The 14,863-nt window shown below is 46.3% G+C and overlaps 2 protein-coding genes across 4 annotated transcripts in view; one reads left to right on the top strand and one right to left on the bottom strand.

Moving 5' to 3' along the window:
* Positions 1–229, top strand: part of LRRN2 (leucine rich repeat neuronal 2) — a 14,946-nt gene extending 14,717 nt beyond the window's left edge. The window contains exon 3 of the mRNA XM_017727160.1: positions 146–229. Coding sequence (XP_017582649.1) covers positions 146–229 — 84 coding nt within the window. The remainder of the gene's footprint in view (positions 1–145) is intronic.
* Positions 230–1,537: 1,308 nt separating this feature from the next.
* The window catches only part of MDM4 (MDM4, p53 regulator), an 18,305-nt gene continuing 4,979 nt past the window's right edge, over positions 1,538–14,863 (bottom strand). For all 3 annotated transcript variants that reach the window (XM_017727250.1, XM_008644734.2, XM_017727251.1), the window contains exons 3-11: positions 14,542–14,616; positions 13,509–13,642; positions 11,512–11,561; positions 8,734–8,795; positions 7,888–7,984; positions 6,606–6,766; positions 5,035–5,169; positions 4,421–4,501; positions 1,538–3,126 (exon numbers count right to left, since the gene is read on the bottom strand). In XM_017727250.1, coding sequence (XP_017582739.1) covers positions 2,584–3,126; positions 4,421–4,501; positions 5,035–5,169; positions 6,606–6,766; positions 7,888–7,984; positions 8,734–8,795; positions 11,512–11,561; positions 13,509–13,642; positions 14,542–14,616 — 1,338 coding nt within the window. In that variant the 3' untranslated portion in view covers positions 1,538–2,583. The remainder of the gene's footprint in view (positions 3,127–4,420; positions 4,502–5,034; positions 5,170–6,605; positions 6,767–7,887; positions 7,985–8,733; positions 8,796–11,511; positions 11,562–13,508; positions 13,643–14,541; positions 14,617–14,863) is intronic.

Raw genomic sequence — 14,863 nt, 5'->3', positions numbered from 1 at the left:
GGGGTTTTGGGGTGGGTGGGGAGGGGGGGAAGTGTTTTTTACCAAAAAACGATGGAGCTGCGAAGTGGACAGCAGGAGAAAACGGGATGTCGTGGACATGAGTTTGAGGAAGAGGAGCTTTTGGTGGCCCTGGATCCATGTGGAGGGTCTGGATTTGGCCGTGGCTCCTGAAAAAACCCCGCTGGACAGCCGGGAGGGGCCCGAGAGCCCCGTGGGGACAATGCCCTAAGTGGGTGAAGAGCCATAAAGACGATCAGATCACCCCAAACCCGCGTTGCCCTGGCCCCAGGGACACCCCAGAGGTGTCACCTCCCTCGCTGGACCGGTCCCTGCTTTGGAAATACAAGAAAAAAACCTAAAAAAACCCCTAAAAAAAAAAAAAAAAAAAAAAGGCTTTTCCCTTTGGGATCTGTGTGGAGTTTGGGGTTCTTTTTTGGGGGTTTGGGTTCTTTTTTGGGGTTTTTTTTGAGCGTTGGGATCATCAAACAAAGCAGCCCCAGTGTCACCTCCTGCTCTGTCAGTGCTGTCACCTGAGGGGAAGCAGGAAGGGATTTGGGGTAAAAGAATGGGAAATGGTGACTTCCCTGCAGGGCTGGGTGCATCCTGGATCCCACAAGATCCCAAAATTTTTGTGGATGTTATAAAAGGGAAAACAAGAAAAAAAAAGAGGAAAAACAGGAAGAAAAGAGGGGAGGAAGTTGTGGTTTTGTGTATAAAAAACAAGGAAAAAAACCCAAGGAATGTTGGGGATGCACCTGGAGGGGTCCCTGGGCACTGCTGGGATTTGGGATGGGGGGGAAAACTCGGGGAGCTGGAGCTTCTTTTTGGGGTCAATAATTAAAATTGGGATAAAAGGGAGCCGTGGGCACCAAACCAAGGGACACTGCTGTCCCCTCGTGGTGAAGGTGACAAAGCCACCCCTGGTTGGGCCTAAACTTAATCCCGACTCAGAGGGGAGGTTTGGGATGGGTTTAACTCAAAATGTGCCTTTTTTGGGGTGGAATTTTGTATTCCATGACATGAGGAGGATCCCAAGTTGTGTCCAGAGGGGGACGGGGCCAGGGGGACAATCCAGAGGTGAAGCCACACGAGGTCACCCGGGTCGGACAGCTGGGAAGGAGTGAACTGAGGGGGGATCCATTGGGATCTGCAGGAATTCCTAAAAAATGAGGGAGATTTTGGGGAGCAACGCAGGGAAAATGGGGCTTGGAGTGGGATTCTGCACCTGGGAGAGATTCCCAGAGAATTTGAGGTTAAATCTCAAAAAAAATCAGGAAAAATTTAAAAAATCAACACCCAACACAGCCCTCGGAGTGCAAACGGGGCTTTAAAGGAATTCAAGGTTCATGTTTTGATTTTAAAGCCATTTTTCCCTCAAAAATGAGGATTTTTTTAGCCTGAAGGATGAGGTGAGGGCAAGTGGAACATCCCAAAATACCCCAAAGCTTCTGGCATTGAATCCTGCTGGACAGAGCTATGAAAGGGTGACCGAGAATAGATTTAAATATATTAAAAAAAGAAATTAAAGAGTCCAAAAAAAAAAACTAAAATATACCATTATTATTATTATTATTATTATTATTTCCATTGGATTTGTGACCTGAGAGCTGTGGATTAAAAATCTGGACTTACTTCCCATCTGGGAGCAAGGAAATCTTCACCCTGCCTGCCTTAAACAATAAAAAAAAAAAAATCAGGAATAAAGTTATTTTTCTTCTCAGGAAAACTGATGCAAAACAAACCCCCCACCCTCCCACCATAAATATTTATTTCTATTTTTTATCTCTCAGCTCCAAAGGAATTGCACAGGTCTGGATTTATGGAAAAAGAAAACATTCCAGAAGTCACAGCTTTTCCCAAATCTTCCATTCTTGGTCAGGATAAAGAATCCCAGGGGCAAAATTGGGCTGAAGTCGGAAAATTGGGAAAATTTCCAAGCTGGGGTTTTGATCCCAAGGTGTTTGATTTCCATGGAAAAGTGGACCCTGCAGAGGATTCTTAGTGGGATTCAAATCCTGATTTTCTTTGGTTTCACTGGCTGAGCTCTGGAATAGGGGTTTGAGTGCAAAAATCCTCTTTTTGGGGGTTCTTTTAGAGACAGAAACCCTCACTACCCCATGAAGATCCTGATGACCATCTTGATCCCGCACAATTGGTTCTAAAATTGGGATTTGAGTGCAAAAAACCTCGTTTTGGGGTTATTTTAGGGGCAGAAGGCCACGCTACCCCACGAAGATCCTGATGACCATCCTGATCTCCTTCCTGCACACACTGAAATGGGATTTTGAGTGCAAAAAACCTCATTTGGGGGTTATTTTTAGGGGCAGAAGGGCTCAAGTGACCCTGCTACCCCGTGAAGATCCCGATGACCATCCTGATCCTGCACACTGAGCTCTGGAATTGGGATTTGAGTGCAAAAAAAAATCCTCTTTTTGGGCTTATTTTAGGGTCAGAAGGCTCAGCTAACCCACGAATAACCCAACGACCATTGTGATCTGCACACACTGAGCCCCGGAACTGGGATTTGAGTGCAAAAAAAAACCCCTCCTCATTTTGGGGTTATTTTAGGGGCAGAAAGCCTCACTACCCCATGAAGATCCTGATGACCATCTTGATCTCCTTCCTGCACACGGGGCACGGAGATCTCTTCTTCTTCAGCATCCTGGCACACCTGAAGCAGGCCACCAGGTGAGCAGTCCTTCCGTGGACAATATTCCCATCCCGAGGCCTGTGCTGGCACAGGAAGCAGGGATTCAGCAGGGTTTTGATGCTCTCCAAAGATTCCATCTCCTCCTCTTTTTTCAGCTCGGCAAAATCCCGGTTTTTCCCATCCCGCGCCAAATCCAAGGACTCGATGGAGCTGCCGGGATCCACGTGGGGTTTGGTTTCTCCCAGGAAAAGGTGTTTGGGTTGGCCAGCTGGGGCTGAAATTGTCCTCCTGCAGTCTGGAACGTCCATCCCTTCGTCCTGCTCCTGGTTTTCCATGGAATTGATGTTGGAGAGGGACAGGGAATGGGGCAGTTTGGGGCAGTCCCGGTACCAGTCCTTGCGCAGGGCCCAGCAGCGGTAGCAGTACCTTTTCCCTGGAGAGTTGAACTTCCTGCACTTGGAGCATTGCCAGCAATCCTGAGGGATTTAAGGCAAAAATTCCAGCAGAAAAATCAGTGTATTTTTGGGTATTCCTCGTTTTAGCCATGTGGGAAAAGCAGCAAGGAAGGCTCGTGATGAAAATTTTATTTATGAGTGATTTATAAGCTGAAAAAATCAACATTTTGTGGCTTGGAATTGATTTCTCCCTGTGTGTCCCACAGATTTCTCCCTCACGAATTCCTCTCCTTCCTCTCTCTCAGCCCCCTGGAAGAATCCAAGCTGGAGCACAGTTTATTTTCATTTAATTTCAACAGAATTTTCAATTCCTCCCTCGAAATTCAAGGGGAGAGCTCCTGGAATTTGGCAGGAATTTGTTTTCCAGGCTCACCCATCACTTAGAGCTGTGGAATCTGCACAATTAATAGATTTATTAATTAACTATCCCACAAAAAAGGGCTGGAGCTGCCCAAGTGCAGAGCCAGGAGTCAGCTATCCAAAACCAGGGACATTCCCATTTATTCCAGGCTGGAAAATTCTGCTAAAACCACTAAAATTCTGCTAAAATAATTAAAATTCTGTTAAAACCATTAAAATTCTGCCTAAAATTATTAAAATTCTGCCTCAAATCAATTCTTATTTTGGTGTCACCAGCTGTAAAAAGTCCCCTGATGCACTTTGGGGAATTCAAACCACCCTCCAAGGCAGCCTCAGGATTGGGAGAAGCTGAAAGGAATTTGGTGTTTGGGATTTGGGAAGAGGAACAGGGTGAAAGCCCAGGAATTGCTGCTGGTTCTCCTCCCACCTTGTTTTGTCCTTAAAACAGGGAAAAAGCAGCTGTGGTTTGTAATTCCAGAGGACAAATGACACCACAAAGGCCATTCCAGTGTCATGGAAATATGGAATTTTCCAGAAGTGGATCCTCCTCCCATCTCAGAGAGCACAAAACAGGAGGCAGCTCCACTGGACTTGGAGAATCCCTGATTTTGTCACAGAAAAAGGGATTTTGTCCACTAAAAAGGTGGGTTTTTTGTTTTTTTAGAGTATGGGTTCAGTGATTCCGAAGTGCTACCTGAGATTTCCAGGTTCCTTCCAAGGACAATCCTCCAGATTTCCATCCAGAGGGCAACATGGAATCAAAACGTTATTAAAAACCTTATTAAAACCTTATTAAAACCTTATTAAACTATGCCTGGGTATCAACAGAACTTCACCCAGCCCCTTTTTCTGTGGAAACCCACAAAAGAATCAGCTTTTCCCACCCCAAAACCAGCAGCAGATGTGGGATGAGTCCTTCCAGCCCCAGGGAATGCTGATCCCAAGGAATTCCCACCTCAGAAGCAGCCTCTGTGTCCGTGTCATCAGTCAGGCACTGGGAATTCTCCAGCTCATCCAAGCACACATCCTCAGGCACCTGGAATTCCAGGAAGCATTGTCAGAGAGTGGGAATGTCGGAATGATCCCTATTTATCGTGTTCCTGGCACTGCACACCCCAGTTAAACGATTATATAATCACCCTGCTAATTAAACCACTTCTGTAAGTGAATAAAAAAGCCATTTTTTGCAGTGTTTTTATTGCAGAACGTTGGTGACTCTTCCTGGTTTAGTCCTGCTTTACTGTGATCAGATTTTCCTCTTTGAGTCTTTAGCTGGACTCTAAGAGCTTTTTCCAACCTTAATTCCACGATTTTTGATTTGTAATTCTTGAAGATCCTGGTTAGAAACCCAGTTAACTTGCTGGGAGAGGTTTAATTCATTTTAAATCAAATTTTATGCCTTGAAAATATGGATTTAAACCAAAACCCAAACAGGAAAACCACCCAACATGTGAGGAATGGTGACAGCCTTTTCTAAACAGGATTTAGCCTCTGGATGGGAACAGATCCAGCTTTTCCAAGGGCAGCAGAGCACCATGGGATGAGTTAAACCAGGCCTAACTGTGGTACCTTTGTGGCACTTCCTGTAACCTCCTCACAGTCCAGCACTTCCACCTTGAGCCCAGCACTGCCCTGCTCCAAGGGGCACTCGTTGAGGAACCACAGGTCATCAGTGGTGTCTGAAACTATGGCAGTGTCAATGTCCTGAGGGGAAAAAAAAAACAGGAAAAGCCCTTTAGGAGCAGCTCCACATCCATCACCATCCCATTTTCCTCTCCAACAACCTCCAATGCTCTGGGCAGCTTCTTCCTGGGGTACCTCACAACCCTGAGAGACCCCTTTTTAAAATTTCTACCTCATGGGCTCCCCTTCTTAAAATTTTCACCTCACAAGCTCCCCTTTTCCCAATTTCCTCCTCACAGGCTCCCCTTTTTAAAATTTTCACCTCAGAGGCTCCCCTTTTCCCAATTTCCTCCTCACAGGCTCCCCTTTTTAAAATTTTCACCTCAGAGGCTCCCCTTTTCCCAATTTCCTCCTCAGAGGCCCCCGTTTTCCCAATTTCCACCTCACAGGCTCCCCTTTTCCCAATTTCCTCCTCAGAGGCCCCCCTTTTCCCAAATTCCTCCTCTTTGGCTCCCCTTTTCCCAATTTGTACCTCAGAGGCCCCCCTTTTTAAAATTTTCACCTCACAGGCTCCCTTTTTCCCAATTTCCTCCTCAGAGGCCCCCCCTTTTCCCAATTTCCTCCTCATGGGCTCCCCTTTTTAAAATTTTCACCTCAGAGGCTCCCCTTTTTAAAATTTTTACCTCACAAGTTCCCTTTTTTCCCATTTCCACCTCACGGGCTCCCCTTTTCCCGAATTCCACCTCAGAGGCCCCCCTTCTCCCAATTTCTCCCTCACAGGCTCCCCTTTTCCCAATTTCTCCCTCACAGGCTCCCCTTTTCCCAATTTCCTCCTCAGAGGCCCCCCTTCTTCCAAATTGCACCTCACAGGCTCCTCTTTTTCCAACCTTTTCCCAATTTCCACCTCACAGGTTCCTCTTTTCCAAGTTTCCACTTCACAGGCCCCCTTTTTAAAATTTCTCCCTCACAAGCTCCCCTTTTCCCAATCTCCTCCTCAGAGGCCCCCCATTTCCCAATTTCCACCTCATGGGCTCCCCTTCTTCCAAATTCCACCTCATGGGCTCCCCTTTTCCCAAATCCCACCTCAGAAGCCCCCCTTCTCCCAATTTCCACCTCACAGGCTCCCCCTTTTTCCAAATTCCACCTCACAGGCTCCTCTTCCCCCAGTTTCCACCTCACAGGCTCCCCCTTTTTCCAAATTCCACCTCACAGGCTCCTCATTTTCCAGCTTCCACCTCTGTCCTGCTTCCCCTTCCACCACCCTACAACGTTCATCCCAATAAAAAAGGGCAACTCCTGAAATCCGGGGACCTCTGAGGGCCTTGAGGGAGAGTTTGGTTGCTTTAAAACCACTAAAAATCACCAACCACCCGATGGGAAAGGCTGGGACAGGCCCACACAGGGGGAGAGGCTGAAAATCCTGGAGTGGGAAGGGGAAAGAGAGAAAAACCAGGAATATTTGATTGCCTTGGAGGCAAAAGAGGAGAGGGAGAGGACACTTTAAAGTGGTTCCACACCTGGTTAGTCTGAATATCTGTGGATCCGTTACTCCTGGAATTGTAATTGCTTCTGAGGTTGCCTAAAAACCACCAAGGCAGCCCAGCCACATCCCATTCCTCAAACACCAGGTCCAGCTTCGGCTTCTTGCTTTTGGAGAGGTTTTCTATCAAGTCTTTGTCTGGAAGAGCCAAGGAGAGTTCAAGTCATTGGTTAAGAGGCCAGCAGAGAAAAACTGGGCCCAAATTGGATTATTTTGTCCTTCTTGCATCAGGCTGGGAGCTTTAGGGTTTGGATGTCCCATCTGTGCTGCTGGATCTGACAGAAATCCCTGCATTAATTCAGGAAACATCCCAGTGTTCCCAGTGTCCCTGTACTGGGACAGGTTGAGTTTTCATCTCAAGTTTCACCACAGAAACACGAACACTTCCCGAGCCAGCCCTGAGTGGAGTTCTTGAGTGATTTAAAATGCAGAAAGGAACGGTTTGAATTCAGTTTGCAGCTCCTGAATTCTCAAGCCAGGCTCAAACAAAAGTGGGGATCCATCCTCCCTGTGCTCCAGCCTCCTTTCCAGCTCGGGATCCCAAACTGAGCGCTCTGGATTCCAAGATAACCTTGCATCTCCCTCCCTCCAGTGCCTGGAGTTTCAAAGGCACAGCCAAGGCTGTTTTGTACACTCAGGGAATTTCCACCACTCCCATTTGAGCTGGGAACACCCACATTCTGCAAAGAGCTGCTTTTCCAACTGAGGTTCCTTGATACGAGAGAATACAAAGTGGAAAAACAGGAAAATTGCTCCCAAAACATTTGAAATCTCCATGAGTGACCCAGCAAGAAATCCCATGGGGAAATGCCAAAATATGACAGATCCACCAAAAAAAACCCCCATTGTTGTTCAGTTCCCTGCTTGGTTTGCAGGGAACAACTGCAGCCAGCCCAGGCTGGGTTCTGTGTGCTCAGGAGCATCCCTTGGGAAGGGGAATGGATCCAAGGATAATTCCAGCATTTAAAACACCCTCCAGCAAGGTCTGGAAGGTTTTTTTCATGGCATTGTTCAGTGAGAGATGTGATTTGGGGGCTTTACCTGCCACTGCACTCAGAGCATTTTGTTCTTTGTGAGCCAGACAACGCCTGTGGTGAACATTTGCAATCTCTCCATCTTTAGCATGAAGATTTGGAATGATTCCATTCCAAACCAGGGATTTTTTTGGAGTCTCCCAACTCCCTCCTCCAGCATTTTGCTGCTGTGTGTCCCACACAGGATTTGTAAATGTTGTGGTAACACAGAAAATTGCCCCTCACCTTCACAAGAGTCACTTTTGGGCTCTGAGGTAGCCAGAGCAGAGGCTTTGCTGTCACTCTCCACGATTCCAGAGTCAGACCCTTCCTCCTGGCTGAGCTGCAGGAAGGAAAATCCAGGAATTAGCCCAGCAGAGCTTGCAGGGACAAGGGGATGTAGCACTTCCATTCCCAGGCACCAGCTGCAGGACGAGACCAAGCAGGTAGGAAGAGGAATAACTGAGAATAAAAACTACAAACTATTGACCTCATACACAGCCTAAAGCCTCTGGAATCAGCACAACCAACCTAGGAAAAATCTTCAGCTTGGCAAAAGTCCCAAAGTTGCCGTTTTTCATGCAGTAAAACCGGGATTTTGTGGCTCTCTGAGACCTCCCAGCTCCACCCGCCCTCATCCCAAACCACACCAGGAAACTTTGGAAGCGCCAAGATTTTTCCTAGGTTTTCACCTCTGCCTGAGAAGCTGCTGAAAACAAATCCTAACTAGACACAAAACTGGCTCAGTGAATGATTTGGCAATTCCTACTCGGAGAAAGGGTGGGATAGAAGGGGGAAAAGCAGGAAAACACGGAGCAGGCTGGAGAAGCTGAGGCCTGGAAGTGCTGCACCCCAGAGAAACGCGCTCAGAGACTGGCACTCTGTCACGAGGAGAACAGAGAAGGGTCACTCTGTCCCTGCTCTGTGGACTCCAAGAACTTTTTCTTTTTGGGGATTGTTTTTGGTTTTTTTTTTTCTCTCAGGAAGGTGAGGAGCTGGCACAACAAAAAAGTTCTGGCAGTCCACCATGCACAGGTACAGAGAAGGGGCAACTCTGTACAAGAAAAGAAACCACCAGGCAGTGGGGTTTACCTTCAGCTGGTCTGGGCTGGGCTTAGCGACGCTCTGCTCCTTTGGGAGAGTCTGTGCAGCATCTGCAGATGGCAGGTAAAACACAAGGAAAAACCTTCCCCGGAAATAGCCATTCTCACATCACGCAGGGCCTGCAGCAAGCAACCAACGAGCCACGCTTGGCAGACCTTGGAAAATTCCTTATTAGCAAAGGCCTGGCTTCCTCAGGGATGAGTTTATGGATTTTGGGGTCTGCGCCTTGCTGGAGAAGCAGCTGGGTGAAAAGTCAGGATCTTCTCAAAGGGAAAAATGATTCCTGTTTTCCTACAGCCATCCCAAGCTCCTTGCCACAAGAATTCCTGGTTAGTCTGAGTATCTGTGGATCCGTTACCCCCGGACTTGGAATTGCTTCTGAGGTCGCCTAAAAACCACCATGGCAGTCGGGCCACATCGCACTGCTCAAATTCCAGAGGGTGGGGAATCCCACCTGGAAGGTCAACAGGGAAGAGCAAGGTTGTTCTTTGGAATCCTGAGGATTCCAGCTCTTCCTGAAGGGTGTGGGCACGAGGAATAAAGAGTGAAGAAGGGAAAATTCCATGCACACACAGCGTGGACACGTCCTGGACAAACCCGAATCCAGCTGATTCTGCTGCTCCCAGGAGTTAATTAAAAGGCCAAGCTAAATAACAGGAACAATCCAATTAATGGGAATCTTCCTGAGTCTGGCTTTGAACAGGGAGAACAAAAGATGCCAGGCTGGCTCCTGCCTGCTCCCCTTGCAATTTAGCAGGGAAATTCCCTGCTGGATGAGGCTGATTCCCACCAGGAATCACACATACAGGCAGAAAATTCCACCTCAAAGTGGCCTTTAAATGGAGCAAAAGCCAGGATCAGAGATGACAGGGATCTATCCCATATTCCTGCTTTCCTTTCCCGCTTCCATCACCTTCCAGCTGCTGATTTTTTAATCCCTGATGGAAAACAGACGCCAGCTGGCTCATCCATCACTGCTTGGGCTCTGCAGGGATGTTAGAACAGGGAAGAATCATCCTTCCAAAACTGTATTTTCAGGGAGTGAAAATACTCCAGGTGCTGGAAGGCTTCCTTTAGGAGCCAATATATTCCATAAAAAACATCCTTGAGGTGAGGGATTCCTAAATGCATCTCGTGGGAGACAGACTTGGGGGGAAAATTAGACAAGGAAGGGGGGAAATATTGGCTAAGAAAAGGGGGGAAATTAGAAAAGGGGGAAAATAAGAAAAGAAAAGGGGGGGTCAAAGAAAAAGAAAAAGAAAAAGAAAAAGAAAAAGAAAAAGAAAAAGAAAAAGAAAAAGAAAAAGAAAAAGAAAAAGAAAAAGAAAAAATGAAAATCATAAGAAAAGAAAAAGAAAAAGAAAAAGAAGAAAAAGAAAAAGAAAAAGAAAAAGAAAAAGAAAAAGAAAAAGAAAAAGAAAAAGAAAAAGAAAAAGAAAAAGAAAAAGAAAAAGAAAAAGAAAAAGAAAAAATCAGAAGAGAAAAGGGGGGAAAATCAGAAGAGAAAAGGGGGGGAAAAATTAGAAGAGAAAAGGGGGGGAAAAATCAGAAGAGAAAAGGGGGGGAAAAATTAGAAAAGGGGGGAAAATCAGAAGAGAAAAGGGGGGAAAAATCACCAAATCCAGTAATTCCTGTGCTGGGCTGAAGGAAACCCAACAGCTGGAAAGGAAGGAAAACAGCTGGAGTCTCCCTCCCTGTGCATTCCAAGGTCTGGTCTGCCAAGCTTGTTTCGTTTGGGTCACACTCACACACAGCCAGGCCTAACTCAGTCCTAAGGACAGCATTTCCTGAGCCAGGCTTAAAGTGACACCAGGAGTGGACCAGGAATGGCCACATTCCAAGGAAAAAGGCAGCAGAGGACAGAGTTTGGCTGGGAATCCTTTGCTCTCCACACACACAGCTTTTCTTGGGAAGAGGGAACAGCACTCACACAATTATCCTACAGGTTAAGAGTCCAAAAAGAATTCAAAAAATTCTTCTAGAAAATAAATCCAAAGATTCTTGAAAAGAATCTTCCGTAAAAATAAATCCAAGGTAGGAAACCAAACCCTTTAGGGCCATATTTTAAGTGTTCGTTTTCATTTTGAATTTCTCTCCATGTGCCTGAGCCCTTCTGAAGGATTAAATCCATTTTATCTGTTTAAAAACCTCAGGAAATGTAGCACAAAACTCCACAGTGGAGTTTCTTTTTCCCAGTGGAGTTTCTTTTTCCCAGTGGAGTTTCTTTTTCCCAGTGAACGTTCCCAGCCCTACAACAGGAACTGGCTGCAAGGAAGCCACCAGCTCAGATTAATTTGAGAATTTTCATTTTGATGGAGTTTGATTTGATTCCTCTCATGAGCTGGGGAAGCTGAAATGACCTTTAAAGGTTTCAGTGTTTGATTAAAGCCTTGCAGAGTTTTTAGCAACTCTTAGAGATCATCAAAGTATAAAACGAGGTGAGAGCAAGAAGTTGCAGCTCCAAAGCTGAAAAAATATTGAGAAATCAATAAAGATTGATTTCAATTGATTGAAGATTGATTTCAATAAAGGATGGGATATTCCAGCCACGCTCAGGATTTAGCTTTGGCCCAAAATTTGGCTTTTCTTGGCAGCCACATCACTCAAACAGCTCCTGACACACAGAAAAGACACAAACTCCGAGAGATTTGCTTGGCAAAGCCTTCGAGAGAAGTTTATTCCTCCTTCAGCCACAGATCTGCTCCTGAATTTCAGTACTTACCCAGTTATTGCAACATTTATGGAATGGGTTTGTGACCAACCTACCTGAGAGGGCAGCAGCCGTCAGGTTCCGTTTCAGCATCTCGTACACGGGGCTGTGGGGAAGGGACACAAGCAACCGTCACCCCCTGAGCCAGGAAAAATCTCCTTGGAGCGTCCAGGGAGACCCCAAAAACCAAAGGGAATTGATTTTCCTAGAGAGATCCCGAAAACTGCTTCTAGAGAGACTCCAGAAACCACAGGGAATCTTTTTTCCTAGAGATCCCAAAAACCACTGAGGATTTTTTCCCTAAAGACCCTGGAAACCACAGTGAGGTTTTTCCTAGAGACCCCAAAAACCACTGACATTTTTTCTTAGGGAGACCCCAAAAACCACAGTGAGTTTTTTCTAGAGAGACCCCAAAAACCACTGACATTTTTTCTTAGAGAGACCCCAAAAAACACCGTGATTTTTTTCTAGAGAGATGCCAAAAACCCACAGTGAGTTGTGGGCTAGGGGGGTTGTTTCTGGAGAGATCCCAAAAACTGCTTCTAGAGAGACTCCAGAAACCATGGGGAATTTTTTGCTAGAGAGATCCCAAAAGCCACTGAGGTGGTTTTTTTTCTAGAGGGATCCCAAAATCCACTGAGGATTTTTTTCCTAAAGACCCTGGAAACCACAGTGAGGTTTTTCCTAGAGACCCCAAAAACCACTGAGGTTTTTTCTTAGGGAGACCCCAAAAACCACAGTAAGTTTTTTCTAGAGAGATCCCAAAAACCACTGAGGTTTTTTCTAGAGAGATCCCAAAAACCACTGAGGTTTTTCCTAGAGAGACCCCAAAAACCACAATGATTTTTTCCTAGAGAGACCCCAAAAACCACAGTGATTTTTTCTAGAGATCCCAAAACCACTAAGGTTTTTTTCCTAGAGATCCCAGAAACCACTGAAGTTTTTCCTAGAGAGATCCCAAAATTCACAGTGAGGTTTTTTCCCTAGAGAGACCCCAAAAAACACCGTGATTTTTTTCTAGAGAGATGCCAAAAACCCCAAGGGGGTTGGGGGCTAGGGGGTTGTTTCTGGAGAGATCCCAAAAACTGCTTCTAGAGAGACTCCAGAAACCATGGGGAATTTTTTGCTAGAGAGATCCCAAAAGCCACTGAGGTGGTTTTTTTTCTAGAGGGATCCCAAAATCCACTGAGGATTTTTTTCCTAAAGACCCTGGAAACCACAGTGAGGTTTTTCCTAGGGAGACCCCAAAAACCACTGACATTTTTTCTTAGAGAGACCCCAAAAAACACCGTGATTTTTTTCTAGAGTGATGCCAAAAACCCACAGTGAGTTGTGGGCTAGGGGGGTTGTTTCTGGAGAGATCCCAAAAACTGCTTCTAGAGAGACTCCAGAAACCACGGGGAATTTTTTGCTAGAGAGATCCCAAAAGCCACTGAGGTGGTTTGTTTTCTAGAGGGATCCCAAAATCCACTGAGGATTTTTTCCCTAAAGACCCTGGAAACCACAGTGAGGTTTTTCCTAGGGAGACCCCAAAAACCACTGACATTTTTTCTTAGAGAGACCCCAAAAGCCACAGTGAGTTTTTTCTAGAGAGATCCCAAAACCACAGTGAGTTTTTTCTAGAGAGACCCCAAAAACCACTGAGGTGGTTTTTTTTCCTAGAGATCTCAGAAACCACTGAGGTTTTTTTCTAGAGAGATCCCAAAAACCACAATGAGTTCTGGGCTTGGGGGGGGGGGGGGGGGGGGTTAAGATCCCTAAAACCTCTTCTAGAGAGATCCCAAAAACCACAGCGAATTTTTTTCTAGAGAGACCCCAAACTCACAGTGAATTTTTTTCCTAGAAAGCCCCCATAAAACCCAATTAGGATTTTTTTTTTTTTAATTGTTTATTACAAACTTCACCTCCAAACTCAGTGCAGGACAAAGATTTTCACTGACATTTAACACCCAAGGCTTGAGGGGATGCAGGAACAAAAGGGACAGAGCTGTCCCCTCAACCCAGCAGTGACTCCAGGAGCTTTTCCTGGTGAAAAGAGATTTTTTTTTCCTACCTGGGATCCTTGACAGAGAAGCTCTGCAGTCCCAGCAGCTCTCCCAGCTGATCCCCTCCACAATGAACCATGTGTTGCTGCCTCTTGTCGTAGAGCTGCCTCCCCATGATGTACTGGCCCAGGAAATGCATCACCTGTGGGGGACAGGACACTGCCTCAGCCACCAAAATCCTGGGAAATTTCCTTGGATTTACAATATCCTGCTGGCCTGCGTTGTGGGAGGTAAATTACAGGTGATTTTTGGCACTTTTAGCCAAGGGAGGGTTGTGTTTTAGCAGAAGGTTTGGATTTGTTAACACTTGGCAAGGAGGGAAATTGAGGTGAAGGTGGGGAAATGGAAATGTCCCAGTTAAAATGGGGTTATCCCAGTTTAAAGGGGCATTATTCCAGTTAAAATGGTGTTATCCCAGTTCAAACAGCGCTATCCCAGTTCAAAAGAGCATTATCCCAGTTCAAAAGAGCATTATCCCCGTTCAAACAGGGCTATCCCAGCTAAAAACGGGACTATCCCAGTAAAAATGGGACCATCCCAATTAGAAACAGGACTCTCCCAGTTCAAACGGGGCTCTCCCAGTTCAAACAGGGCTATCCCAGTTCAAACAGGGCTATCCCAGCTAAAAACGGGGCTATCCCAGCTAAAAATGGGACCATCCCAATTAGAAACAGGACTCTCCCAGTTCAAACGGGGCTCTCCCAGTTCAAACAGGGCTATCCCAGTTCAAACAGGGCTATCCCAGCTAAAAACGGGGCTATCCCAGCTAAAAATGGGACCATCCCAATTAGAAACAGGACTCTCCCAGTTAAAAACGGGGCTATCCCAGTTAAAAACGGGGCTCTCCCAGCTAAAAACGGGGCTCTCCCAGCTACTCTCCCAGTTAAAAACAGGGCTATCCCAGTTAAAAACGGGGCTCTCCCAGCTAAAAACGGGGCTCTCCCAGTTCAAAGACGAGGGTTCAACTAGAGGAAATTAAAGAGTCAGTCCCATCCCACCTCCCAAAAAAGCCCAGGGATAAAGGCTGGAATGTGACCCCACCTCTTTGAGTGTGAAGGTGTCGCCCTGGGCACCTGCAGCCTGCAGAATCCTCAGGAGGGGCAGTTTGGGTCTCACCTGGAACACAGAGCAGAGTTTTGTTGGAATTCCAGCCAGGAATAGTCCTTGGCAAGACAAAAAAACCCACCAAAAAACAATCCAAAGAATTTGGATTTAACCCCTCACACTTGGATGTGGCTGTTCCTGTGAGGAAAGACTGGGAATGCAGAGCCAAGAGCGGGAATGCAGAACCCAGACTGGGAATGCAGAGCCCAGACTGGGAATGCAGAGCCCAGACTGGGAATGCAGAGCCCAGACTGGGAAT

The sequence above is a fragment of the Corvus brachyrhynchos genome, unplaced genomic scaffold (assembly GCF_000691975.1).
Source record: "Corvus brachyrhynchos isolate BGI_N302 unplaced genomic scaffold, ASM69197v1 scaffold72, whole genome shotgun sequence".
Classification (NCBI taxonomy): Eukaryota; Metazoa; Chordata; class Aves; order Passeriformes; family Corvidae; genus Corvus; species Corvus brachyrhynchos.
Note: the sequence above shows the minus strand (reverse complement) of the source record. Positions and strands in the feature narration are given on the sequence as shown.